Genomic DNA, 27,954 nt, shown 5'->3' on the forward strand with positions numbered 1-27,954 from the left:
CATCTTTCTCCTATTGAAAATTATGGGGGCTTAGAGCTTAGACTATATGTACTAGACTTCTCTTATGCCTACCCCACCAATGAGATTGAAGGGTTAGCTGAGTAAGATGATATCCTTCTAAGTTAAAGGGAAGAGAAATGCTTAGAAAATGGTTGGAAACTTCTAATAAAGTTAAGTTATAATATTACTAGAGGCCCGGTGCATGAAATTTTTGCACAGTGTAGGGTCCCTAGGCCTGGCCAGCGATGAGGGCCGATCGGGGCCTTCCTTCATTCCGCTCCGCCCTCTGGTGGTCAGCACACATCATAGTGAGCGATTGAACTCCCAGTTGAACTCCTGAGGGGACAATTTGGATATTAGGCTTTTATATGTATATAGAGAGAGATTGCTTTAATATACTTGAGGTAAGCATGCGTTTTGAAAGAAGCAATAAAAGTTGGAGATAATCTATTTAAATATGGGAAAAGAGGGTAGCATTTAGTTGTGTAATTACTGAGTTATAGGTAAAAGACAAAAAGTATGCAGTACCTAGTTGGAGGTACTCAAGCTAAAAAGACCAAAGATTTGAATGACTGACTTGGCTGATATGCTTTTACACAGGGAATTGTTTAACCAATCATAATGTCTTGTTTCCCCTCTTGAACAGCATTTCCAATCCCCAGATTAGAGGAGATCTCCCATGTTAGAGAAGAAGAGCCTTTGGTTCCAGATATCCTAGAGCCTCAAGAACCTCAAGAGCCAGACATCCTGACTTTTACCTACACAGGTGAGAAAAGACCAAAGGATTCACAAAGGAGCTGGCAGTTCCTTTAGTCAGTGCCCCTCTCTCCCTCTCTCTCTCTCCCTCTCTCTCTCTCTCTCTCTCTCTCTCTCTCTCTCTCTCTCTCTCTCTCTCTCTCTCTCTCTCTCTTTCTCTCTGAGGTATCGCCCTCATTGGTTCTTCCAATATGTCAGGCATTACTACTGTCTCCCTCTAAACGCCAAATCCTTCTATCCTTTTCCTCCTCTTACCCCTCCCATCATTCGTTTGAGGTATATGTAATACAAAATGGTGGTGGCGGCGGGAGATATCGGGACTTTTGGAATTGTGGCTAAACCAGTGGTCGGCAAACTCATTAGTCAACAGAGCCTAATATCAACAGTACAATGATTGAAATTCTTTTGAGAGCCGAAAACTGACTTCTGCGCATGGGCCACAAAGTTTCAATCGCACTGTACATGCACGCCCGCACGTGATATTTTGTAGAAGAGCCCACACTCAAGGGGCCAAAGAGCCACATGTGGCTCTCGAGCTGCAGTTTGCCAACCACTGGGCTCAACCATTTATTAAGCAGTTTACGTAAACTTGATCTTCAGCCTCCACATTTGTGAAATTAGGATTATAATATTTGTTCAAATTAAGGCTATTAACAGCTTAAGATAACATAAGAAAGTGTCTGGCATATGACAGGCATTCATGTGACTATTTCCTTTTATCCCTATCTCTACAGTTATGAAATATGAGCTTCTCACTATGTGGTCTGGCCTTTCCAGAACTCTGTTTTAAAATAACACACCCCTCCCCCCCGCCCCATTGTGTAGAAGGTGTCATTACCTCCATAACCTTCTCTTTTCTCACCATCTCTTCAGGAGATAGGAGTGAAGATGAGGAAGAGTTTCTTGAGCAAGAAGATCTGAATTTGGAGAATCTACACACATCTATTTTAGGAGATCCAGAAATCCACCAGACTCCAGATTGGAAAATAGTCTTTGAGGATGACCCAGGTAGACTTGATGAAAGATTTGATACAAATATTTCTCAAATTAATAGTTCAATAAATCTTCAGGAAACCGTACCTATCCACTCCCTGTTAGGGAAACCTCATGGCTGTCCTATATGTGGGAAAAATTTCACGTGTAACTCCCACCTTGTTAGACACCTGAGAACTCACACAGGAGAAAAACCCTATAAATGTATGGAGTGTGGCAAAAGTTACACGCGGAGCTCACATCTTGCCAGGCACCAAAAGATTCACATACTGGGCACTCCTTATAAATTCCCCCTAAACCAGAAGAATTTGAATGAGACCTCCCCTCTGGTCCCAGCTGAGAAAACACCTGTTGAGAAGCCCTATAGATGTGATGAATGTGGAAAGCACTTCCGCTGGACTTCAGATCTTGTCAGGCATCATAGGACGCATACCGGAGAAAAACCTTTCTTTTGTACTATTTGTGGCAAAAACTTCAGCCAGAAATCTGTGCTAACAACACACCAAAGAATCCAGCATGGGGACAAGCCCTACATGTGTGGAGAGTGTGGAGAGTACTTCAGCGACCACAGGCAGTACCTGGCACACCGGAAGGCACATGATACCGAGCAGCTCTATCTCTGTAGCCAGTGTGGGCGGAGCTTCGGCCATAGGGCTGCATTTGCCAAGCACCTGAGAGGACATGCTGCAGTGAGGTCCTGCCAATGCAATGAATGTGGGAAAAGCTTCAGTCGAAGGGACCACCTGGTCAGGCATCAAAGAACACACACTGGCGAGAAACCATTCACGTGCCCTGCCTGTGGGAAGAGCTTCAGCAGAGGCTATCACTTAATCAGGCATCAGAGGACCCACTCAGGAACCACCTCCCAACTAGGACCCCATGGTAGGAGGTCTGCATTCAGCCCTGACCCCGGGGTAGGCGAGGAGAAGCCCTCTGGTTGTCCTGGGGAGACCTTTTCCACGGAGTCTCCCTGACTTGCCCAGATTGACATAAGCTCTTCCCACAATTAAGTAAACGCCCCTCTCAACTTCTCCCTAAGGAGCTATTTTGCCCAAAGTTCAACCTGAACTGAAGCTTCTTGACTGGAGTGTTCCTGCCTCTCTGTCATTGGTATGAGGCAGGAGAATTAGAAGTCTTAAGAGTTGTGGTTATATTTCCCCAGAAATAGGCCGTTAAGATACCCTAAAGACCAAGCAGCCTCAAGTTGAAGTTGCCCAGGACAATTCCTTAGGTTTGGTAAGGGCTCAGATCTTAAAGCACACAGCCCTGAACTCACGGCCAGATATTTGCATCCAGATTGCTTTGCTAGCCATTCACAGGATAACTACACATCTCACTGATTCACTTCCTCACCGGGCACTGTCCGTGATACTGGGGAGAGATTGGAGAATTGTCTGATGGGCGAAAACCTCAAAGCTGCTTCACATGGACCTTGTCAGGGTGCTCCATTCCCATTGACAAAGTGATGCCAGTGCCAGACACTGCTAAAAAGGAGGACCTTGTCCCAAACCTCTTTCCTTGTGGGTTTTTCTTCCCCTCCTTTTAGAATTCTCACGCTGTTCGCCTTCCTACTGTTCTAACAGTTCCTTGGTTTTGTCCCCAACACTTTTTCTACTACAAGTGGGATGTGGCATTTGGGTGCCAAGGGATTTAACAAAACATAATTAAATCATAATGAAAACATTTACATTCCCATATATGTACAAGCCTGCCCACCCACCCCATCCTCCACAGGGGTTTGTGAGGGCCTTTTGGAACAGTGTCACCTTACAAAGGCATTGGGTCACATCGCTTACATAAAACTGGAGATCTGAGATCAGATTATGGAACAATTAAGAAAAAGCTGTTGCTGCTGGCCAAGGCTTTCAAGACTATTCTCCTGACACCTAACCCCCAGCATCCCTACCCTGGTTCTGTGGTATCAGGGAACATAAGGAACCCCAGCACCTGGGACCCTGAAGAATTTACTAAAAGTAAATGGCTTTCACGTGTTTGCATTGTCTGCTTCTCTGTGATTTCATTTTCATGTAATTAAGAACTAAGTCATAGTATCCCATGGCCCAAGGGTCTCTATTGCCTGCTAAAGGTTCTGTGGAAATGAGGCTGAATAACTATGAACCTCACCTGCTTTGATTGTGGGAGTGGCAAGGACTGGGGAGACTGTCCTCCATACATGGAGCACAGGGTATGGGATTAAAGCATGACAAGAGGGAGACATCTTCTGTGCCTGGTTTCTGTTGCTCTGTTTTTTAATCCAGTGTACACCAGCGGAATATGGGCATAAGAACAAGGCCCCAACCCTAACAGCTCAACCAGGAAATTCTCATTTTGGTCAGTAATATTCCAGTTGACTGGTTTGGTTTTAGTACCAGTCTGCCATTGTCCTTTGGAAATGTGCACATGGAAATAAATGGAAGTAACACTGGTAGTCAAGTTCCCTGGGTTTTTTTGTTTTTTCTTATTTCCCCCATTGACTGCCTCCCTCCCTCCCCGCCCCTCCCCCAGGCCTTCAGCACCTTATTGTTTGTGTCCATGGGTTATATGCATATGCATACAAGGTCTTCGGTTGATTATTTCCCACCCACCACCCTCCCCCCACTTCCCTCTGAGATTCTGCATTCGTCCATGCTTCCATGTCTCTGGATCCACTCCGTTCATTGGTTCATTTTGTTACTTAGATTCCACATATGAGTATAATCATGTGATACTTGTTTTTCTCTGACTGACTTATTTCACTTAGCATGATACTCTCCAGGTCCCTCCATGCTGTCTCAAAAGGTAAGAGATTCTTCTTTTTTATTGCTGCATAGTCCGTGGTATAAATGGGCTTTTTTATCCACTCATCTACTGATGGCACTTGGGCTGTTTACAGATCTTAGCTATTGTAAATTGTGCTGCTATAAACATAGGGATGCATACATTCTTTCTGATTGGTGCTTTGGGTTTCTTAGGATATATTCCTAGAAGTGGGATCACTGGGTCAAATGGCAGTTCCATATTTAGTTTTTTGAGGAAACTCCATACTGTTTTTCCATAATGGTTGTACCAGCCTGCATTCCCAACAGCAGTGTACTAGGGTTCCCTTTTAAAAAAAAAAAAAAATATATATATATATATATATATATTTTTTTTATTGATTTCAGAGAGGAAGGGAGAGGGAGAGAGAGAAATATCAATGATGAGAGAATCATTGATGGGCTGCCTCCTGCACGCCCTCTACTGGGGGTCAAGTTTGTAACCAGGCATGTACCCTTGACTGGAATCTAACCTGGGACTTCTCAGTTCCACAGGCCAATGCTCTATCCACTGAGCCAAACCAGCTAGGGCTAGGGTTCCCTTTTCTCCACATCCTCGCCAGCACTTGTCATTTATTGATTTGTTGATGGTAGCCATTCTGACAGGTATGAGATGGTACCTCATTGTCGTTTTGATTTGCATCTCTCAAATGATTAGTGACTGAGCATTTCTTCATGTATCTCTCGGCCATCTGTCCTCTTTGGAGAAAGGTCCTTTGCCCATTTTTTAATTGGATAGATCATCTTTTAAGTTGTATGAGTTCCTTGTATATTTTGGATATTAACCCTTTATCAGATGTATCATTGCCAAATATTTTCTCCCATACAGCGGGCTCTCTTCGTTTTGTTGGTGGTTTCTCTTGCTGTGTAGAAGCTTTGTATTTTGATGTCCCGTTTATTTTCTCCTTAGTTTCCTTTGCCTTAGGTCACAGTGGTCGGCAAACTCATTAGTCAACAGAGCCAAATATCAACAGTACAACTATTGAAATTTCTTTTGAGAGCCAAATTTTTTAAACTTAAACTTCTCCTAACGCCACTTCTTCAAAATAGACTCGCCCAGGCCGTGGTATTTTGTGGAAGAGCCACACTCAAGGGGCCAAAGAGCCGCATGTGGCTCGCGAGCCTCAGTTTGCCGACCACGGCCTTAGGAGATGGATCTGTAAACATATTGCTGCGAGATGTCAAAGATTTTGCTGCCTATGGTTTCTAATAGGATTTTTATGGTTTCATGACTAACATTTCTTTTATCCATCTTTAGTTTATTCTTATGTATGGTGTAAGTTGGTGGTCTAGTTTCATTTTTTCCATGTATCTGTCCCATTTTCCCAACACCATTTATTGAAGAGACTCTCTTGACTCCATTGTATGCTCTTGCCTCCTTTGTCAAATATTAATTGAGCTTCATGGCTTGGGTCAATTTCTGGGTTCTCTGTTCTGTTCCATTGATCTGCATGCCTGTTCTTGTGCCAGTACCAAGCTGTTTTGATTACAGTGGCTTTGTAGTATAACTTGGAGGAACCACAATTCCAGGTATCAAGTTATACTACAAAGCCACCCTAATCAAAACAGCCTGGTACTGGCACTAGAACAGGACTCCGGAGGAGGAGGGGAAAAGCCACAGAAGGTGGAATTGTAAAAATGGGTGCGTTTGAGATGGGTTTTCTGTGGAATGTAAAGCTGCTGCGTTTGTTGAACAGAATGAGACAAGGCTGTGTCCTGCAAGTCTGATCCTCACTAAGGGGGAAGAGCCGAGTATGTCTAGATGAAGCTGCAGAATTTCACTTCATACATGTTTGACTTGCCTGGGTTCTTTTCTACGAGCATCTGTAAGACATGCCATGTGGGGTGATGGCTCCTCTGGGAAGTGGGTGAGAGGGACAGGGGCACCGGTGGTACAGAAGGTGACGTTAGCTTTAATGACAAATGGTCCGCTGCTCTGAACTCTGGGTAGGAGGAGAATCGGAGGCCCGTTATGTTACTGTTGTGTCTTCCTGCCGCTGTGAGAGCCTGTGTGCTTCCGCCCCAGCAGCCCCACCTTGAGCTTCCCAGGCACGTGGTTGGAAAGCACTCCTTCAGATGAAGCAGAACAGCCATCATGGGCTGAAGTGCACGTTTACGTTTAATAAAGCCGTTGATCACGTTTTAATCTATAAGTTATCTGAAAACAAAATAACCCACACCTTTTTATTTTATCGTTTATTTATTATTTATCTATATTTCAAAAATCCACATCGTTTTAGAGTCGTCAAGAGCCAGCTATGAAAGCAAAGTCAGTGTTTTAGGTAGTGCAATATTTCCAGCTGCTGAAGAGTGATATGAAATGACAAACTACCCCTCCTCGGCAAGAGAGACCCAGAGTTGATGCTTAGAAATTAACTACCCTCACCCAGTCCCATACAGGATGGTTCTCAGGTGATGAAAATCAAGATGGGGTCCCATCTCTTTGCACAGGTTGACAATTAATTATATGGGCCCTAGCATAATGCGCAAACCTGCTCAGTGTACACACACACGTTCATCAGACCTTTGGAGGAATGGAGCATTTAAAGTGGAAAATCCATATAATCAGAGGTTACTAACAAATCTTAAATACTGAATTCCTGTCTGTAAATTCCTTGCTGTCTTTCCATCAAAGTAAAACACACACACTGGCCTCCAGGGGCTCAGCACAGCTAGGCCTGGACGCTGACGGGACACGGGCACCCATCTCCACAGAAGCCGTGGAGACAGGTCTCGCCCACTTCGCCACCAACCTGAAGGTTCTTGCTGGAAGGTGTTTGCTGCTTGGAAGGGAGCTACAAGCCCAAGCCGCTCCATAGAGCAGACGAGGGACCAGGCACTCCTGGCTTCTATTCTGGCTCAGTCTCCGTGGTGGGGAGACTGAAGGGGTGTGATGAGGTGGGTGAGGGTGGATGGTTGTCACCATAAACCACTGACACGGCCTTTGCCTCAATTCCCTGGATCTAGAGTCCAGTTCTCATGATAAAGGTGAAGAATGAGGACAGAGGATCACAGTGGGTTGACAGAAAAAAAACAAAACACAAAGAAAACCAACCAGGGGGCCGTGAATTTCCTGAGACTCGTGAGCTGAGTCAGTGCAGAGGTCTCTCCCGGGTTCCCTGTGTTGAGGATGGACTGGGGCAAGGCCCAGGTTTCTTGGATTTTACGATCTGAGTAAAGCCATGCCCAGAAGGACAGGACCTTGGCTAAGATTGTTTCCTCCTCCTTAACAGGCGGGCAAAGAAGCAGGAGGAAGGCAGCTGCTCCTGGGAACCAGGAGGCTTTGACTAACAGCCGCACCTTCTAGAAACGGAGCTGCTCTTAGGGCCAACTGGTGTTATCTATCTGGCAAACCCAGGATGCAGTGTGACCGCACTTTCTGGAACATGCCAGTGGAGGCGCCCTAGCAGCTGGCCTGCTGAGGACTCAGAGCATGTGAGGCCAATGGGAGCAGTGCCCAAACTTCCTGTGCTCATGACCTTCCAGCAGACACCTCTGCCTCCCTGGGGAGCAGGTGGTCTTGGCCGTCAGGAGGTCTGGAGAGAGGCTACTGGGGATGGGCTGGAGGCAGAGACCGTTGGATGCATAGGGGCTACCTGAGTAGTTTCCAGAAACAGGAGGAGAGTGTCTCACGCGAATTAGGCTTTGTACACACAGGCCCAGGTCACGGAAACCGGCTGGAGCCTTGGCGTGCCTGGGCCTTGTTCATGCACAGCGCACTCGGAAACGTAAGGAAAGACAGACTCACAAAAGAGCAAACTAGAAAAGAAGCCCCTCCAGTCGTGGGCCTGGGCTTCAGGCCGCTGGGAGCACTGAGAAACGACCGATGCTGGCGGAATCTGGAGGTTTATTTCCGACCCCCCTTCCCATTAGTGTCACCTGGAGAATGTTGTGTGGAGTCGCATGTGCGTCCCAAGTTCTTGAGGCCACAGGGGGGTCTCATGGCTATAGGGAGGGTCTGAGGGCTGCAGTCACCTGGCATGTTGGTCTCGGGCCCAGGGGCACACTGCCTCCTGGAGCTGAGGTCCTGGTAGGCCGGAGTCTGAGGCAGGCGGCCGGCACCGGGAGCTAGGACAGCTCGAAGCCCGTGTTCATGCTGATGGCGTAGCGCAGCTTCTCCCGCAGGACGCTCTTCTTGCTGTAGTTGGGCAGCTTGAGCAGGTTAAAGCAGGTGGAGGAGGTGGGCAGGCGGCCACCTGGCTCCCGCTTGCGGATGGTGAAGAAGCCCCGGAGGACGCTGCCCAGGGTGTCCCCAGTGTCCTGCAAGCACACAGCACAGCCTCGGTTGGAGGTGCCTCGTGAGGGAGCCTGGGCAGGTGCCAGAACGGGAGGACCTGGGTGCTGAGCAGGATGTGCTGCACCGCCCTGGTGAGCTGGGCCTTGAGTGTGCACTCCACCACCGAGGCCGGCCCCACACCGAGGACCAGCCTTGAGAGGCGAGTGCACAGAGCAGCCCCTCCTCGGGCAGCACAGGGGACTCCTGTGCTAAGGAAGCGCCAGGAAGTGGGGCCTCTGGGTAACTGCTAATTATTATTTTTTTAAAAAATATATTTTATTGATTTCTTACAGAGAGGAAGGGAGAGGGATAGAGAGAAACATCGATGAGAGAGAAACATCGATTCAGCTGCTTCTTGCACACTTCCCACTGGGGATGTGCTCGCAACCAAGGTACATGCCCTTGACCGGAATCGAACCTGGGACCCTTCAGTCCACAGGCTGACGCTCTATCCACTGAGTCAAAACGGTCAGGGCTAACTGCTAATTACTGAGTAACCAATTTTCAAAGAGCCAGTATACAGTGAAAATGCTTTAGATCCCCAAACATTTCTGAGTGCAGCCTCACGCTTCCTCTCCGACCTTGCCAGTGCTTGGCCTGGGCAGACTAGCTTGGGGCAGCCTCCTCCAGCAAGGGGGCTCGTGTCCCACGGGGAGGATCTGGAGCCCAGACTGCAGCATCCTGAAAGACGTGGCACTCAGAGGCCCCCAGGCTGCAGGAGTGGGGGGAGGGCGGGAGGGAGACACTTTTAACAAGGGCTGCTCTTGGAGCACCAACCCCGCAGAGGATGACATTCTCTTTATAAAAGACAGGAAACGGAGCCGCCTGCCCAGCTGTGCGGCCAGCAGGTGGAGGAGTTGGCATTCAAACCTGTGCCTGTTCAGTCCCTAGGCCCATGCCCTCACCCTCTCCCACACTGCCTCTCAGACCTGGAGCCTGGCAGAGCAGCGGCGACTAAAAACACCTCCAGCTACTCCCTGAGGGAGGAAGGGGGACCAACTGAGCTGAGGCAGCAGGGTCAGCCTGCTCTCCCCAGGAGAACAGCGAACCTTCTCCCAGCTCCCAGGAGCCCAGGGGCTTGCCCTGCAGAGGGCATAGTGCACAACCCTCCCCAGCCGTGGTACCTGGTCATCTGACACTTCGACACAGCGAATGGAGAAAGGAGGCTTGAGGTAGGCGAATCCCAGGAGCGGGGGCCTGGAGCAGCTGGTCACAAACTGCAACACAAGGCGGGTCAGGGGGCAGAGGGGGCCGGCGCTCCCTCAGAAACGGGCCCTCAGTCTCTCTCTGCTCCAGTCACGGGTCAGTCACTGCTGGTCGGCCGACAGGACGGGTCACAGAGCACATGGCCCAAGGACTGGGACACATCTCACATGTCTCTTAAGGACTGGTCTCAGACTAAAAGGCGTGAAATCCACGCCAGTGGACATGACTAGCCATTGAGGGAGTCTGGTAGAGGATGTGTGGCGTTCAGGAACAGTGAAACTCCCACCAGGGGAATGGTCTCCGGTGGGACTGTCACATTTTGAACATTACAACTTTAAAGACACCAGTACAGGAGTCCTGGTGAACGCCAGCCACTCTATGTGCAAAATATATACTAACCGCTGCCTTCTTGACGGTGCGCATTTTATTGGGACATTGCATGTGTGGTATTACGTGTTCAGACTGTGAGAAAAAAGCTACACAGAGGTAGTCCCACTTCTCCAGAGGTAGAAATGGAGACTGTTTAAATCCTACGCTGTAGAACAGATTGTCTCTATTTTCTTAAGGTAACAGCACCACTCACTTCTAAATGGCAGGAAAGCAAGAGAGGCATGAGCAAGGCCAGCACCAGCGAAGGGGCAGATGGAGTGCAGAGCCCAACAGGCGGAGCATGCCTGTCCCTGCAGAGGGTCCGCGCAGGCTCGCCTCACCTCGAGGCCCTCCCCGGTTACTACCTGACCTGCCGTGTAGACCCGCCGATGGGACAGGGATGCTGATGACAGGAGGTCCTCTTGATCACGTCATTTCCCCCGTGTAAGTTATTACCTCACCTGGCCTTCTAGATTTAGGAGAATATCTACAGATGCATGCACGCACGTATAGATAACATGCACAGTACCTTCAGAAACATGGCTCTCTCGTTGGGCGTGAAGTCGGAGGCCAGAATATCCCAGAGCCAGATAATGACCCTGTGACTTCCATGAAAACCACCGTAGTATACTGTGTGCTTCCTGAAAACAATGCAGACACAGCTCAGTCACACAGACACAGTAAGCATGGCATTTAGATAGGCACTACTAACTACCAAGTCCTCTGAAAGCCAGAGTCATGCCTTAATAACCCCATGTCCCTGGAAGCTAACGGGGCCGAGAGTTCAAGAGCTGGCTGCTCTGGAGCAGAAGCCAGCGGGAGGTCCTGCAGCTAGTCCTGAGAACCTCAGCCCAGCGGTCCTCAAGGTCTGCTTCGCTTCGGTTTCTAGGCCCACAAGTGGTTGGGCTTTTATTCCAAGCAGTTCACCCCAGGAACGGGGAGGAGAGTATTGGAGATGGGCCCTGAAATAACTCCAAAGAGGACCCCGTGAGGGGGCCGCTTGCTTTCCAGGCCTAAGAACTTCGCCCTTGCCAGCTCACTCACTCCTTACTTCAAATCCTCCAGGTCAATCTCAGCGTTGTCACCGGAGATGAGACGCTGGAGCTCAGGGGTTGAGAACATCCGGATCCACTCGGGTTTGATGATAGAACGGAATCCGCTGATGAGGGCAGCCGTCTGGTTTTTGATTTGAGTGTGCATTCGAAAGTGTGCCATCAGATGGATGTAGCTAATTCTGTTGCCAACAAAAGAAAACAATGGAAATTAACAGGATAGAGTGGGCTGTTCCCAATGGGCTGGAAGATGAATTAGGTCATTTCTGTTTCATTTTACAGAAATACAAATAGTACCAGGACATTTCACCAGATGACGATGATGGCTCTCCTGAATGGTACACTGCGTGCCCAAAGCATTACCTCATCCCTTCTCCAAAAAGAACCGCACAAAACAGTGGGCCATTCATCAGGATAACACCCCAATGTGTCAAGACTCAAAGCAAGACATTCTCCAGGTAAGGAGAGGGCCCTTCTTGGTACAAAGGGTATTTTTCCAGTCTTGTATTTAATTTCATCCTTTTGGACATACACCAATTAAGATGTAATGCAGTCCTCCACTAAGCTTTAAAGCAGAGAAAAATTGCTTCATGCAGAAACTTCAATTAAAACCTTGCTCATCTGGACCAAGAGCGAGGCTGTGCAAAGGTGAGGCCTCAGAAAGTTCTGGTCAAATGCAGCTGGCTCATGTTCAGTTTCAACTAGGACAGTGGTCGGCAAACTGCAGCTCGTGAGCCACATGCGGCTCGGGAGCCGCGGTTTGCCGCTCTGTTGACTAATGAGTTTGCCGACCACTGGATAGGGGCTTAATCACAAGGAACGACAACAGCCTGTAATTATTGGAATCGAGAGTCTAGGTCAGTGGTCGGCAAACTCATTAGTCAACAGAGCGGCAAACCACAGCTCGCGGGCTGCATGTGGCTCACGAGCCGCAGTTTGCCGACCACCGAACTAGGACGTCAGGGCACTAACCACAGTTCCAGCAGATGGTCTCCTATGTCTGATTTTATGAACACAAAGGCCGCATGTACAACGTATAATGTACTACAACTGAACAGGTTAAATACATCCCAACAGGCTTGCTAGCTTGCTGACTTCTTAGCAAGCATGTACTCAGAGGTGAAAGAACCCGAGCGCAGCCCAAGCATAATTCTCCAAATTCCAATCAGTCCAGGCCAAATAAACGTGTTCCCCGCAGCACTCAGATCTGAGTGCCTGGCCTTGAAAACAGCCTATTTTAAAAATTACCCAGCGGCAAACTTGCACGTCAGTACACTTCAAGACGACCTTTTCTACTATTGTGACTCCTTTCCTTGACTCTTTGAAGCCGGTTACTAATTCTGTCCCATTTCACCAAAGAAAGAGAGGGACTCTCCGTTTCACACCTCGGAAGTGCAGGACCCAGCATGCCCTGAAGGAGGAGAAACGGGCACCGCTGGGCCTCCCAGGATAGGTAGCCCGCAGCACTGAACCCGCTCTCGCCCTGAGGTTTACATTGAGAACGTGGACGAGCGCGGGAAAGGACTTTCTCCACAGGAGTTTCCAGGCGGGGCAGGAACTTCATGCAGCACAGGCTGCACGGACCCACTTCCTCTGGTTGTTATACATCCAACTCCTCCTACCACCACCCCTGTGCCCTCATGTCTGGCAAAAAAAAAACCCACCAATCTGAGGGAGCTGGCTGTGTGTGACGTGTCACATATTCGATGATGGCAACCACTGCTCTCATTGACTAAGGCCCTCCTGTGACCCAGACACCCTGGAAGGTCTTTTACACGCTCTCTGCTGGGAAGCCCTCTGCAGGGATGGTGAGAGGGAACAGGGGCTCCAGACAGTTCCAGGCTCTGTTCTTTCTCAGCTGTCAAACCAACGCCCCAGAGGCAAGTCAAACTGGTGCATCTCAATGCTGACGAGAACTGGGTCTGTTCTGAATGAAAGCTCCCAAGCATGAGGCTGACAGCCATCCCAACCAGAGACGTGATGCTCAGGACACTGGGCTAACGTGAATCTGATCCAAAGGCCCCACCAGGTTGGACTGAGCTCTCACGTGTCACTGAGGAGAGTGACACTCAGATTATAGTTCAGATGCTCAGCAGAGCCTGGTGGCAGGAGAAGACGGACAGATTGACAGACAGGCCTACTAGTATATCTACCCCTCATGCCAGGTTCTACAGTTTGAATTCGGTGAAAATAGGCCGGGTGGAGACAGTGCATTGAGGGGTCTGGCTTCTAGGGACCAAAGAAGTTGACATTCATGACAAATTCCTGAAAGCCTGTTATCTGTGGCAGTTGCCGGGTCTCAGAAGCACCCCATATCTAAGACCTATCTGCTGCATCTGAACTCGCCACTGTGTTCTCAAGACCGGGCTTTCTACAACCGCCACGTGCTATCATTCCTACACGATCTGCCCCTCCAGGTGCCTTCTGCCTCGGTGCCCTCTGGGTTCTGGACTGCGTGCCCGAAGGGCCCAGAATCCATCTGTCTGCACTGAGGGCCATCGTTAAAGTCCTAGGAACACTGCCTCTGGCCTCAGAAGTGCTACTGCAAACAATAAATGATCAATTCTTACTTTGCACATCGAATTTAATACGATTTTGGCCTAGGAACTGTAACCATTGTAAGTTCCATTATAATTTTATGGCTTTGCTACTTCAACGTATCTTAATAAATTCTCAAAGTAAGCCCGCAGAGCCAGAATGAAGTCTTCTCAAGTGATGACCTTCAAAATCGAATTGCGATACTCACTTATTTTCATTTGTAACAGGGATGGTCTTCCCTCCAGGAATCAGTTCATGGCAAACGAGCTAGGAGGGAAGGGGGGAACAATCACTTGAGAGGATTCTAATGGGGAGAAAGCTTCCTGCAGACAAAAGGGCCCACACCCCGTCCGGAATAACCACAGGATTAAGATGGGACGTTTGGGGCCACCATTTCCACAAGAAGCCTGGGCTTACACATCAGCAAGCAGACCCTGCACAGTCAATACGAAAGGTTTTTCTCCTGCAAAAAATAAAAAAAATAATAAAATGATGTGGGTGCCAGGGAGAAAGATCTGGAAGGCCAGCCACACGTTACCAGTGGCACTCTCCGGGCACTGCCACTCCAGGCGGATTGCATTTTCACCTGTATGCTCACATTCTGACTGATATTTGGTTAGGAGTTTGCATTATTTTTATAGTCAGGAGAGAAAATTAAGACTGTCAGGGAGAAGCCTCAAAATCTGATGCAAGATTTGGAAACTATAGAATCAACTGCTTTCCTCCACGTCAAGAACTTCAGTGGGTCACCTAAAGAAATCAAAGAGTGCATCGTTTTCAAGCTAATTTTAATAGAAATTCTGTTAATATAATTAAAGATGTGGACAGTTTGGAAAACAGTGACCTCTAGGGCCAATGCTATGTACATCATAGGGCACACCAGAGGTTTTAAAACTAAAAGGGCCCTTAGGAGTTGCCCAGCCTGGCGTTTCCTACAAAGGGTCCCAGGGAACACGCTGCCTGTGAGCTGACTTGAGAATCACTCCGTGAGATGGCATTCTCTCTGAAAGAGGAGTTCTGTGGTCACACGCGCTGGGATTCTTTCTCACAGGCTTCTCTGAGCCCTCAGATGCCAGCCTGCGTGGTGGCTCTTCAGGAGGAGGGTAGGGCACATGGGCACTTACAGAGCACCCGGTGACACTGGTCCCAGTGAGGCCTCACACTCGGCAAGTGGCCCTTTGAGAAAAGGAACTTGCGGCTTGGGGAGACCAAGCGGCCTCTCTGAGGCTCAGAGGCAGCCCCGCACCCAAGCTCACGGTGCGTTCCTCCAGAGCCGCCCTCGGACCACATGGGCGGGGGCTCGTTCAGGTATCACCGGAGGGGCCAGGGCACTTCCGAGAAAAGCCGAGAGAAGAACTCGGGGAGGAAACAGCTCTGCCCCCACGATTTCAAGGGTCTTTTTTCTTCCTGCTCTGCTCTTTGTGACGAGGTGGGATGGGGACAGGAGTCTGCTAGAGGCACGTCTTCTCAGAGCCTCCTTCCCCCTTTCTAAGTCACTGTCCTCGTGAGTGACAGCTAATCCTCACCATGGCAACGAAAAGCAACGTTACAAACAGGGAGCTATGGCTTCAATTAGGAATGACCCAGAGCGTAACCTCAGCAGAGCGAGAGGTCTCAGCACAGCGAGGGGTCTCAGTACAGCGAGAGAGAGCAGGCAAAGGCCAGGTCAGCTGTAATAGGAGGAGGAGACCGCCCCCTCCCGGCAAGGTGGGACAGGAGAACTGGCACGGGAGCCAGAGGAAAGAGAGGCGGACAGACAGACACGCTGTTTGGGGACCGCTGGGGAAAGCACCAAGGGCAGGGCAGGCCTCAGGAAGCTCAGAGGGACAGAAAGAAGACTTCAGTCCCAGAAGTCGACCTACCTGACCCATGACATCTTCGTCGTACGACAGCGTCAGGCCCAGGTCGGAGATGTCCCCATCATAGCGCTAAGACGACAGGGAAGGGAGAGTGTTGGGACCCAGCAGGGCTGTGTCCTTGAAGAACTGACGCTCCTACAAGGTCTGCTAAGGCATCGACTGCTGTGGCCCCTGAACAGCTGGAAGCAAAGGAGGCAGCCACGCATCCCCTCGAGGAAGGAGGCCCTGAGCATCGGTCCTGAGAGGCAGTGTCCCCAGGCACGAGGGGCAGGGAACCTCATCCACCACACCCACCCTGCGGGGCTTCACTCGCTGGTGCCTTCCTGCCAGCGCTCAGCTAAGCCCCGCCTGTCCACACTGACCTTAATGGAGGTGAGGTTTTTGTAGAACTCGGAGTCCAGGGAAGGCAGCTCGTCCACGGAGCTATAGAAGACACTGTGGTGGTGCCCGAGCAGCTGGCTCAGGAAGAAGGATGCGAAGGGCACGTCCACCACGATCCCCTGGGGGAGGAGACAAGCTTGCCACCGCAGTCTGTCCAGAGTCCGCCCCAATAATCCCATCAGTGGCCGCTCACGCTGCAGAGGCACCGGAGTATCTCCAGGCACTTCCGAAATTTCCAATCTGGACGCTACCTCCCCATCACTTAACAGACCCAGCCAAGTCCCCCAGGGGGACATCTCAGCATGGTGGCTGTGGACGTAGGCTTTGGAGCCACACCGCTCAGGGAGCAAACCCAGCTCTGCTGCTGCCCGGCCACGGAGCCTCGGTTTCCCACCTGCAAATGGGTGACAGTGCAGCCTCCCTGATGTGAGATTTGGGGAGCAGACTGTGGGAGCTCAGAGGACACGCTCCTGCCGGAGGCCCCCATTTCTTTCATTTGCACTATTATTGTTGCTGGAGCGGGAGGAGACAGAGATGAGGCCCAGGAAATAGGGGAGGACATTCACACCACCCCTCACCCTTCAGCGAAGCAGAGGGCAGGTTTAGGACTCAGGGTGGCCTGGGTTCACATCTGCATTCTGCCCCTTAATGAGTGATGAGATTCTGGATAAGCGCCTCCTCGAGCCTCGGTTCTCTCGTCCTTACACAAACAGGACAGCGGTGGCCATGCCACGGGGATGCTGAGGATTCACTGAGCAGCACAGGAAAGTACAGCATCTCTACAGTAATGGGATTCCTGTCCTTCCTTCCTGACTTTACCCTAAGGACAGGCAGCTGACCCGGCTAGGTCTGATCACATAAATGCATACAAAGCCGTGGTACTTCCCACGTTTTATCTTCCTCTCCAGTTCGATGCTCCTTTATGCGCCTACCTCATACACGGCCTTCCCCAGCATCTTGCCCACGAACTCAAAGAGCTGCAGGTAGTTCTCGTGGATGTAAGAGGTGGGCGAAGGGTAGAGCCTCTCGTCCCCACTGGTTGTCTGCGAGGAAACAGGTGGACAGAGGCAGGGAGGTGAGGCCTTATGTTGAGCAAGCCCAGCCCTTCGCTTCTCGTGACGCCTCCGTATGGCGGCTGGCAGCCCCGCTCCCTGCCCTGGAATACCTTGAACAGGTTGAGTGCCGGGTCAAACACCCTCTTAATGATCTCTTCCAAGAACTCCTTGAAAACACCGTCTTGATCGATCCCTGCCTCGTCCACCCCGAGGTCATTGACAAACTTCACTCGGATCACGCCCTTCATGGCGTGCTGGGACAGCTGCCGCAGCTGCTCGTAGCCGTCCTGCCGAGGGCAGAAGTGCAGCCCATTAGGACCCCGAGGCCCGCTGCACATCAGGGCTCCCCCTAAGGCTCTCCTCCCTGTGGGAAGCACTCCAGTGTAATAGACGTGTGAGTCAGGGCGCATGGGCGCATGAGAAGAGCAGTTCTCACCCGTTTTTAATGAGAGCCTGGTAAAAGGAAAACTCATTTTGTGGGACGTGACTTTACCACTCTTCCCCAAGGGGAGACTGCCTTCGAGAGGATGCAGAGCAGCGAGACAGGAAACTAGACAAAATGAGTCACAACAGGCTCCCGGCCATCAGGCAAGGGATGAAAGAAGACTGACCAGATCTCGCCCTCTCTGTTTTAATGCTACGAGGATCTCCTAGCTCCTGGTAAAAATCCATCAACCACGCTTACAGACAAACAACTGGAAGACTAACATACCCTCCACCTCAACTCCTGGTATCTATCCCCTGATCATGAAAAGCCTTGAGTCATGCTGAGGAATTTAAACATCCAAAGGGCGGTGGGGAGCCCAGGAGTGGTTATGCCAGGAGCAACATGGCTGGCTTTCTGTCCTAGGTCTCTCTGACGGCAGCAGAGCAGATGGCTGGCAGACCCCGACCCGGGGATGGCAGAGCTGGCATCAATTCTTTGGGGCCTTCGAGGCCTGATATCCATAACCCTGCTGAGAATCTGAATTTCTTTGGCCTTAGTTCTGCCGCTGGCGGGTGAGGGGACAAGCGGGTGTCTAAGCCTCCCAGGTCTGGAATGCTGAAGTGCCAGCCCCGTGCACCCTTGTGAGGGGATGCCTTCCTGGGGGACTAACCTGGACACCTAGCACAGAAGCCCCACCTTCAACACAAACCACAGGAAAGGAAGCGGACAAAAAGCCTGGGACATCGTGAGTCTAATGTCAGCTTTTGGACGCCCCCTCGTGTCCAAACTGAGCAAAGGACACAGGGCTTTCATGTTCTAACAATCAGACCACCAGATCGTAACACTGCTAACGAATAAATGACCCTCCTTCCTCCTCATTCAATAGGAAGACCAGTGATCAGTTTCATGACAAGATATTTCTAATGGGACGGGAAGAGGAAAATAGACTTTGCTTAAAACCTGAGACAGACACCCCTCCTTTTTCGTCCCTTTGGGATGCATTTTAAAATGCAGCCTCCGAGGTAACCAGGACATCAAGTGACGGTCCCAAAAGCATTGACACCTGAGAAGGGAGTTGGGAACTCTGTCACTCTCAGGAGACATCAGTCTCTACCAGCCAGACTTCCCGTAGGTGCTGGTCCCACTGGAGGGAGGGGTATGATAGGTGGTGGGGCTGAGAACTTTGAGACAGGAGAGGTGCATCTGGAGAAAAAGCTGGAGAAGTGAGTTTCTATTATGCAGCTGGGCATATTCTTCTTTGAGGTCGCCAGGGTGGTAACCTGGATGCTGGCTTTGGCTGCGGTGGGCCACTTCCCTTGCATCTCATCAGTGTCAGTCTACAAAGAACTTCTGGCTCTGTGGTAACTGCAGCTCCCAGCATGGCTCAGTCAACTTAACACCTACACTCTAGCCTCCAGGTTCACAGTTGGGAGTCTAGGCCAAGTGCCTGCCAGGACAAATGGACAGACACGAGATGTTCTGCACATCGCACTTCCTGTCCTCATTTAGAGGCACTGAGTGTTTGATGCTCTAGCCAGGGGCCCTCCCGGTGAAAGGAGAAGTAAACCTGTTTAACCAAGCAGCTCTCAGCGCAGGAAACAGGACAAATGGCCCCTTCTTGGCTCCCAGAGCCTCAATTCCAGTGTCATTAGATGAAGGAGCGACAAGAACAGTTCAGAGGCAACAGGTTCACCCGCTGAAACGCCTGCCCTCCACAGAGCACACTGCTGGTGGGCTTCTCACCTCCAACATCCGGGACCGTCGGATAGTGATGTGGGTGACGTGAGGGGAGGCGGAGCTGGTCTCCACAAGCCCCAGTTTCTCCTTCTCCTTGGTCACCATGTTTCGGAACAGGAGAACTCTCTGAAACAAGCAACAGTGAGACCAGGGTCAATGGCTGATGATTCCCTAAAACACACTGTACAAGATTAATAGCTTTTAAGCAATGGGATGTTTCCATAAGTTAAGAGACTTGAGGGAACAGGAAACCTTCCCCAAAACACTCTTGGAATTAGAAATATAGCTTCTTCCCTCCCTCCTACATTCTCTCCAGTCACACAGTCCGTCCGTCTGGCTCTCCAACCGCACTGCATTCTCTCACTCGAGGCCTTTAAACACTGCCCACTTTTGCCTGTGCTCCCAGTCCCTTTCTGGGCTCCCCCAGCATCCAACCCTGTGGCACACACCCCACTCTACAGGACTGCCAGTTCATAGTGTCTTCAATCCCTGTACCCCCAGGACTTAGCTTCATGCCCGACACAGAGTAAGATCCAATCACGGTTTGCAATGCTGAATGAGTGAGCGCGTTTATTTATTTCCAACTGGGTAACAGAGATGGGAAGCCAGGAGCCACGTGGTGGAGCAGAAAGACGCACAGAGGCCCAGCTCTGAGCGAGACTCACGTTTTTGTGAGGAATGACGTGAGGGATGTACTGCAGGATCAGCTGGGCCCGCTTTCTGTCCTTGTCCAGTTCTTGGAAGAGCACACTAGGTTTGAGATCCCTTAAAAAGAAAGACATGGGCTTGGGATAATTAAAATGAAAAACCCACCATTCTTGGCAAACTGCACCCTGCGGGCCAAATGCAGCCTGCCGCCCATTTTCTGTCAAGTTTTAATGGGACACAACCACACTCATTCATTACGTGTTGTCTCTGGCTGTTTCCGTGCCACAGAGACTGGTCTGCGGAGCCTAGAATAGTCACCGTCAGGCCCTTTACAGAAACAGCTGGCCAGTCCTGCTCTAGTGCCACAACTTCAAGACTTACACAGGAGTTGACATGTCATGGAGAAGACAATGTGGACACGACCTTATGTTTAGTTGTTGCAAGAGGATTGATTCCCCAACCCCATCTCCCAAAACACCTAGCTGTAGTTTTTATCCTGCCGAGTCTGATCTTTAAAAACTGCCATTTGCCTAGCATTACCTGTGGCTCAGTTCAGCTGAACATTTTTCTTCTTCCCAGTTTGGATACGAAACACTTGCTAAATGTGACCGGGCTCTGCTGCTATAATGAGCTCTAACCATCCTCAGGGTACGCATATTTTAAAAGAAGTGACTGCTAGGTGATCCGTCCCGACAGGTGCAGGAAGAACGGGTCTCCTTATGCAGGTGAAAGATGAAGGAGAGGGACAAGTTCCTGTCTGCCCTGGGACGTGAGTGCAGCATCCATAGACCCGCCTCCCCATCCCGGGCGCTCACTTTCGCAGCCAGTGGTCCTCGGGGGCGAAGCGGCGCCGACAGTCCCGCTCATACAGCACCATCAGCCACCCGTGGACGGACTGGAACAGCTCCAAGGTCTCGCCCTTGGCGTTCTCTGTAGGCACACAAGCAGGAGGCACCCTCACGAAGTTGATCAGAACGGAGATGAACTGAAAGGACAGCTCTGGTCATCAAGTCCCACCAAGGCCTTCCTCCCCCTCGCTGTGAATCCTGCATGGAACAACAGAGCTGAAAGGCACCCTGGGTGTGTTCGAAGTGTCTACAAGACTGAGGAGCTTAGGCACAATCACTCGTGCTGCCTCCCACTAGCACATCATCTAAGGACCCTATTAATCTAAGGAGCTTTGTACTGAACCACTGGAAACACATCAGGAGGTGTCTCTTTAACCAGAGGTGTAAGCTGGCACGCATTTATCTTCTCAAAGATAAAAACACAAAGAATCAAAAGGAGATGTGGGGCAAAATTAATCATTACTAATAATTCCTGATACAAGCAAATCTTGAAAAACATACGGGAGAACAAGACTTCTTTAACCTCACCACTGTCTTAAGAGGTCACAGATAGAGAGCGAAAAAAGGAGACTTCTAATTAGGTGAAGAAATGTGCATTTTCCGTTAACGTTGACAGATAAGAAGGCTAAGAACCAGCTGTTACTGACTGACCTCCCCGCCTGTAGCATCAACTGAACAGTGGCCGCCACCTTGACCTTACCTACAATTCCATCCCAGATCATTTTAAACACAAAGGAATTCAGAAAGGAGGAGATGGTGACCAGCTCTTCCAGTTTGAATGAAATTTGTTCTTCATAAACTTCAATGTCATCAAGGATCCTGAATCAGACAGAAAGTTATTCACAATTATCCACCGAGAAAAGGCAAAAAAACTAGATCTGTACTTCTTAGAGGACAAAATAAGGTAACGAAATAAGTTCTATCTTTTAGAGATACTGTAAAATTTGCAGATAAAGTAGTAAATGTCTAGGATATGGTTCAAAATAATGAAGGAGAGGAGAGCAGGTGGGCGTATAGATAAAGCAAGACTGGCAATGAGTTAACTGTTGAGGCTGGTGATGGGTGCATGAGAGTTCATTGTACTATATTCTCTCTACTTCCTATTGAGTTGAAATTGTCCCCAGTAAAAAGTTAAAAATACAGTTAAGAAGAAAACAATAAGCCCTGCTCTGTATTTCAGCTCTATCTGAAAATATCCTAAAACGGCTCCATTCCCTTTAGAACAGGAGTCACTCTTGGGTCACCCATGACCCAGCAGGTCAGGGTCTGCACCAGCAGCTATGGACCCTGCTCCTTCCTCCAACCTCTCACTGAGCCTTTCCCTCCATGATTCTTACCCAATCTGCCACCTACAAGCCCCTGAGGCCTCCTGCCAATGCTTCTAGCCTGAACATAACTGCCTAAGGTCCATCCTATCTTATTTTTCACCAGCCTTTTGGGGGAAAAGTGGAATTAAAAGACTAAGCTTAAAGGACAAAGGAACTAAATGGGACTAGCATTTGTTAATTTCTCATTGTGTGCCAGGCACTGTACTGAGTACCTTACATTCCTTTTCTCATTCATTCCCTATCACACTGGTAATGTTACCTCCATTGCCCGGGGCATCTCAGTAAGTGGTGGAGCCAAGTTTTGCACCCTGACTCCCTGGCTCTGAAAGTTTCCAGTAAACTAACTGGCACAGCGAGTCAATGGTCGAGTTCCTTAGACCCAGAGCCAAGAAACCCCCAAGCCCACACTCAGTGGCGCTGACCAGCTCCCTGAAAGGATGGGAACTAACAGCTGCTGAAGCCCTAATATGTGCCACCCACTCTGCAAATGTTTCCTCATCTAATGCTTCTGAAACGTCATTTACAAAAGCAAGCAGAGGACCCTGCCGCACGGGCCCAAACCTTAGCAGGAATCGCATCAGTAACTGCTTCCTTACTGCCCCTGCATTCTAGGGAAGGAGTTCAGGCCCGCAGCAGTCAACCTACGTGATGAGGTGCCGGGAACAGTCACAGAACAGCATCAGCATGGCCAAGAGCTGCTTGGACTCTGCAGTGTCATTGTTGAGGCATTCCAAGAAGAGCTTTAACCCTCCGTGGGGCCCCAGCTCACAGATAAACGCCCACAGTTTGGGCAGCAGGTCATCAAGGTAAGTGAGACCTGGAAAAGGACAGAGAAACCCAAGCTTCAGGTGGGGGCTCCAGCTGGTCCATTATTTCCTGACCCATCAGGGAGACAAACACACCTACTAGTGAACATTCAGTGTGTGAGAGAGAAAGAAGGTGCAGTTTCCAAGAAAATCATTATCACCACGAGAATAATAAGAGCTAACATGTAATGGGTGCTTACTATGTGCCAGACACGATTCCAAGTACTTTACATGCATGATCTCCTTTCCAGGGTGAAACTCAATGTTATCTAAAGTGAAGGCCAGAGAGGTTAAGTGGCTCAAAATCACACAGCCAGGAAGTGTCAGAGCCAAGAGCAAAACCCAGGTCTGTCTGACTTCGAGTGTGTGTTTTCAATCAGAGATCAGCAAATTTCTTTCTGGAAAGCACCAGAGTTGGTGTTTTTAGGTTCTGTCGGCCAATCTCTGTCACAACTACTCAGTGCAACTATTACAGCACAAAAGCGGCTATTAGACAATATGGATGTAGCTTTGTTCCAATAAAACTTTACTTATAAAAGCAAGTAGTGGTTGGCTTTGGCCCACAGACAGTAGTTAATTGATACCTACTTGAAACTATCTTGCACGCATGGGATTGAACCTGCAATCCAGCTATGTGCCCTTGACCAGGAATCGAACCTGTGACCCTTTCGTGTTTGGGCTGACACTCTAACCGCTAAGAACAGTGGCCAGGGGGAAGCAGAGGACATCTTAACCTCCTGATGGTAGAACTCTCCAAGCCCAGGAGCCCTGCCCCCAGCCGGTCATCCCCCGCTCGGCAAATGGCACCACCCACACTGTCACTGGGCTAAAAACCTGGCATCATCTTTGAAACTGTTAGGCCCCACTCCCTCAAGTCCAACCCGCCTCTGAAACATCACACATCCTCCTGCTTCCATCTCCATCACTACTCCAGTTCCGCTGTCCTCAGGGGGCACTTGGCAATGTTTGGAGACAGGTATGGGTGTCACAACCAGGAGGAAGGAGAAGGTGCTCCTGGCACCTATGGGTAGGGGCTGGAGGCTGCTGAAATCCTACAATGGACAGGGTGGCTTCCACAACAAAGAATCATCTGCCAAACCATCAACCCTCCTCCAGGCCAAGCCTGCATCGTCACTCATTACTCCACCGCCATAGTGCCTTCATGACACTGCATACAGCCCCATCTTATGCCTGGTCTCCCCACTAGGATATAACCCCCTTGGGGACACAGACCCTGGCTCTTTCCACCTCTGCACCCTCAGTGCCTGGCATACACGGTGCTCTGTGAGCATGTGAAGATGAGGAAGTGTGAAAGGGAGAAGCAGCAAGAATTTATGATTTAAAACAAAAGTAAAATGCAGCAGAGAGGTTGTGAATCCTTTATGTAGTCAACAGCTTCATGGCTTACAGACCTCTGTCCTCATGACACCAGTTCATCCCAGCTCCTGCACTGCCACTTAAAGCCCCCGATGCCCAACTCTTTGCTCTCAGAGGGGACTTTCCTCCTTGCTCAGCTAAAAAGGACAATGGTGGGCATGTCCATGCAGTGATGTATTATGCAGCCTATGAAAGCGAGGTTTCTGAAGAATTTCTGACATGATAAAATGCGTATTCAGGTGACTAAGGGAAAGGAAAGGACAAAACTATATATTTCAGTCTAAATATATATACAAATAGCACACTCAGGCACAGGTAGTCATGTCTGGATTGTGGGATTAAGAGTGGCTTAAGCTTTATTTTTTCAGCTTCCCTCTCTTTTTTAGTTTTCCGTTAAAATTTTTTAAAAAGTAACTTTTTGCCCTGGCCAGTGTTTCTCAGTGGTTAGAGCATCAGCCTGGGAACCAAGGAGTTGCGGGTTCATCCCCCAGCCCTGGTCAGGAGAGTGCAGAAAGTGGCAGGTCGATGTGTCTCTCACATTGATGTCTCTCTGTCTCTCTCCCTCCCCCTACCTTCCACTCTCTCTAAAAAAGCAATGAAAAAATATCCTCAAGTGAGGATTAAAAAAAAAGTAACTTTTTAAAAGCAAATAGTCCTATGCAACAGGAGGTAGGGAGGCTGGGGGAAGGTCAATGGGGGAAAAAAAGGATATATATGTACTACTATGTGTAATACTTTAAACAAAACAAAACAAATAAATAAATAAATAAATAAATAAATAAAAGCAAATAGTCCTTCATAATGAGAATAAAGAGCCAAGTCACAGGAATGAACTGAAAATGCCGGGATTGAGATTAGTTTGAGCTGATCCACTACTCGGCCTCTAAGAATGGCTCAAAAATACCCTCCTTCAAGGATGCCAGAAGAAATCCAGCGTTCCAAGCAAAACTGTCAGCTAAACATGAGCCAGAAGAGGCCCTGGGCCTGCAAACCTGTGAGTATCTGCAGCCGGATCTGGGTCAGGGTGGTCAGCGAGGTCTGGTAGAGGACGCAGATGTTGCAAACCTTCTGCACCTCTGCAGAGTCCACGCGTTTGCCCCCGACGGGCTTGAGGATGTTCCGCACCGACGCAGACTTCTGAAACGCACGCTTCAGGAGATCTGGCACGGAGAGAAGAGGAACGTGTGAGCGGAAGTTCCAAGTTCAGCCAGTGGCAGTGCAGGAGCTGCCAAGTTCCACCCCGTAGAGAAGAGCATTGCAGTAAAGCTTCGAATTTACAGCCACAGCCAGACAGTGGGGCTGCCGCCCGATTCAAGTCATCTCCTTGGGATAAATTAGAAGCACATTAACAACAGGATTTTAGGTAAAACCCAAAGACATCTTCAGAATCAGAAAATACGATTCTTACAAGGGATCCTTTTACTGAACCATTAACTTCAGCACCCACAAAGGTAAAAATTCTGAGGACTATATTAGGGGGGAAGAGGGGGAAAGGGAGGCCTGGTGGATCCCCAACTTCCTGTGCTTTGAGACGGAAGAAGGGGCGTCAACCTCACATATGGATATTCAGCTTGGGGCTGCACTGTACTCTTGTTTTGACGCTTCCCATGAATATCCTGCAGAAGTTGTATTCGCCGAGCCCATGGGCACTGACAGGTGCGAGATGGGACTTCAGCACACTGGCTGGCAGAAGAAAAGCCGCCCGCACCTGGAAATCGGGCAGGTCATTCCACTGAAGCGTGTGTTGGCGGCAGTTCCTTCCGTTCATCAGAGTGGGCCACAAGAACCCTTTCCACAGGACCCACTGCTGAGCTGGAAGCCAGTCAGTGACCCAGTGGCCCCTTCATCAGGAGTCCCACGCGGGAGATTTTACAATTATGAACTCAGAAAAGCTCTACTTCCCCTAAGAAACAGGACCTCGTATTTATGAAAAGAAAGGGTCCCAAGTCCCTTTTCATTTTGGCGACTATTCAGAGCCAAATGGAAGTGCAGAGAAAACGCTGGTGGCCCTCACGGATCTTTTATCACTGGACATTCTCTGTACACGACCTTGATTTTGTTCACCCATTTCTATCCCCAGGTCCCTGTTTTCTATTCCTAAGGACTTTCTGTCACTGTTGTGCTAAATGTAAAGTGATTTAAGCAGCTTCCAGATCAGTGGGAGAGGTGAGGGGTCACAGGAACAGAGCGGGCAGGTGCCCCGGGACACTCAGAGCTGCACCTCAGCCCCGCGCAGCCACGGCCGGGCCTGCTCCAGCCACTCACTCTTCACGGGAAGCACGTTCTGCGGGGAGGCCGGCTGCACGTGGGCCGCCGGCTCCTGGTTCTCCAGCAGCTTCTTGCTCAGGATGTCACTGAAGAAGATCCGGATCAGAGGCACCCCCCACAGGAACTGCAGCTGTTTGGTGATCAAGGGCATTGACTCGTTGAGGCTGGGAGAGAAAAGGAGACCAGGGGTGTTGGGTCCACCGGCGGAGGGCCAGGGAGAGCCCCCGCGGTTCCCTAAGGGGCCTGGCACTGGGAGGTGTAGCAGGACCTGCCACTCAACATGGTCAATAAGACACTTTAGAAAAGGGGATCCACAAATTGCTGCTGAGGCCTGATGTGGGAGGCACTGCCCCTTATCTTCTCTGTCGCTCCACCCAGACTTCCTGTGCTGCCAACAGCACTACTGCTCTCCCTCCGTCCCCACGCTCCACGTCACAGCGTCTCCCAGACGCCCTTTATCTGCCTTCACCCCGATTCCATCCTGTTTACCTCAGTGGACAAGCCATCTCACGCCTGCCGTCTTGTCCTGTTCACTGCCAGCTGCCCGCCTGGCCTCACCCCGCTAACTCTCCATTCTCCTAAGAGTCTCCCTGCCTTCGATTGCTCCCTTCTCCACTCCGTACTGCACCCCAGCATCACTCACACCCTGAAACCCGCCTTCATCACCTCCCTGCGCCAGACCCTAAATGCCTCCCAGCATCACAGTGGTAAAGGCCACCACCCACTGAACATGGGCCAAGCCTGCGGGAGGCTCTGACATGCTTTATGTCCTTCATCCCTTTGAGACACCTGTACCCCATATTGCAGATGAGAAAAGTGAGGTGAAGTGACTGTCAAGGTGCCCCCAGAGAACGGGTGCAGCTGAGCCCAGGCTGTTCACCTGGTGCTAGTCTGCCCCACCCTCTGTCCACAACATCCCGATGCCCAACACACAGGCCCCTCCATCCTCTTCGGTCTGGGGCGGCGCTCTGGTCGGCAGTTGGTAAATAGTCTTTTTAACTGGATGCCACTCAGGCACAAGGAAAAGGGAGAAAATTGGGGATGTCCTTCCCGGGCCCTCAGTTTTCTGCCTCAGGAGTCCCCGGCAGGGACCCCAGGCCCCAGGCAGACATGGAAAGGAAAACAGCTGAGGAACACACCGCCTTAGGTCCCGAGACCCACTTATTTCAGCCCAGGGTGTACATTCAAATCTGTGATGCCACCTTACTTCACCTCTGTCTTCTAGAGGTGTTTTT

The 27,954-nt window shown here is 50.0% G+C and overlaps 2 protein-coding genes across 7 annotated transcripts in view; one reads left to right on the forward strand and one right to left on the reverse strand.

Moving 5' to 3' along the window:
• ZNF202 (zinc finger protein 202) overlaps nt 1-25,037 on the forward strand; it is a 40,135-nt gene extending 15,098 nt beyond the window's left edge. For 3 of the 6 annotated variants that reach the window (XM_080650756.1, XM_080650757.1, XM_080650758.1), the window contains 2 exons: nt 647-766; nt 1,630-4,181. In XM_080650756.1, the coding sequence (XP_080506882.1) occupies nt 647-766; nt 1,630-2,723 (1,214 nt within the window). In that variant the 3' untranslated portion in view covers nt 2,724-4,181. Of the gene's footprint in view, nt 1-646; nt 767-1,629; nt 4,182-4,489; nt 4,528-10,592; nt 10,840-11,729; nt 11,906-12,806; nt 12,907-13,736; nt 13,850-22,880 lie in introns of those variants that run through there. The other 3 variants (XR_013959587.1, XR_013959588.1, XR_013959589.1) reach the window with 3 other exon arrangements.
• The window catches only part of UBE3B (ubiquitin protein ligase E3B), a 36,704-nt gene continuing 14,243 nt past the window's right edge, over nt 5,494-27,954 (reverse strand). Inside the window, exons 13-28 of the mRNA XM_080650751.1 lie at nt 26,717-26,883; nt 25,444-25,611; nt 22,914-23,085; nt 21,641-21,759; nt 20,908-21,022; nt 20,110-20,209; nt 19,451-19,570; nt 17,391-17,567; nt 17,158-17,268; nt 16,207-16,344; nt 15,848-15,913; nt 14,194-14,252; nt 11,447-11,629; nt 10,925-11,036; nt 9,945-10,037; nt 5,494-8,804 (exon numbers count right to left, since the gene is read on the reverse strand). Coding sequence (XP_080506877.1) covers nt 8,613-8,804; nt 9,945-10,037; nt 10,925-11,036; nt 11,447-11,629; nt 14,194-14,252; nt 15,848-15,913; nt 16,207-16,344; nt 17,158-17,268; nt 17,391-17,567; nt 19,451-19,570; nt 20,110-20,209; nt 20,908-21,022; nt 21,641-21,759; nt 22,914-23,085; nt 25,444-25,611; nt 26,717-26,883 — 2,092 coding nt within the window. The 3' untranslated portion in view covers nt 5,494-8,612. The remainder of the gene's footprint in view (nt 8,805-9,944; nt 10,038-10,924; nt 11,037-11,446; nt 11,630-14,193; nt 14,253-15,847; nt 15,914-16,206; nt 16,345-17,157; nt 17,269-17,390; nt 17,568-19,450; nt 19,571-20,109; nt 20,210-20,907; nt 21,023-21,640; nt 21,760-22,913; nt 23,086-25,443; nt 25,612-26,716; nt 26,884-27,954) is intronic.

The sequence above is a fragment of the Plecotus auritus genome (genome assembly GCF_963455305.1).
Source record: "Plecotus auritus genome assembly, chromosome: 13".
Lineage (NCBI taxonomy): Eukaryota > Metazoa > Chordata > Mammalia > Chiroptera > Vespertilionidae > Plecotus > Plecotus auritus.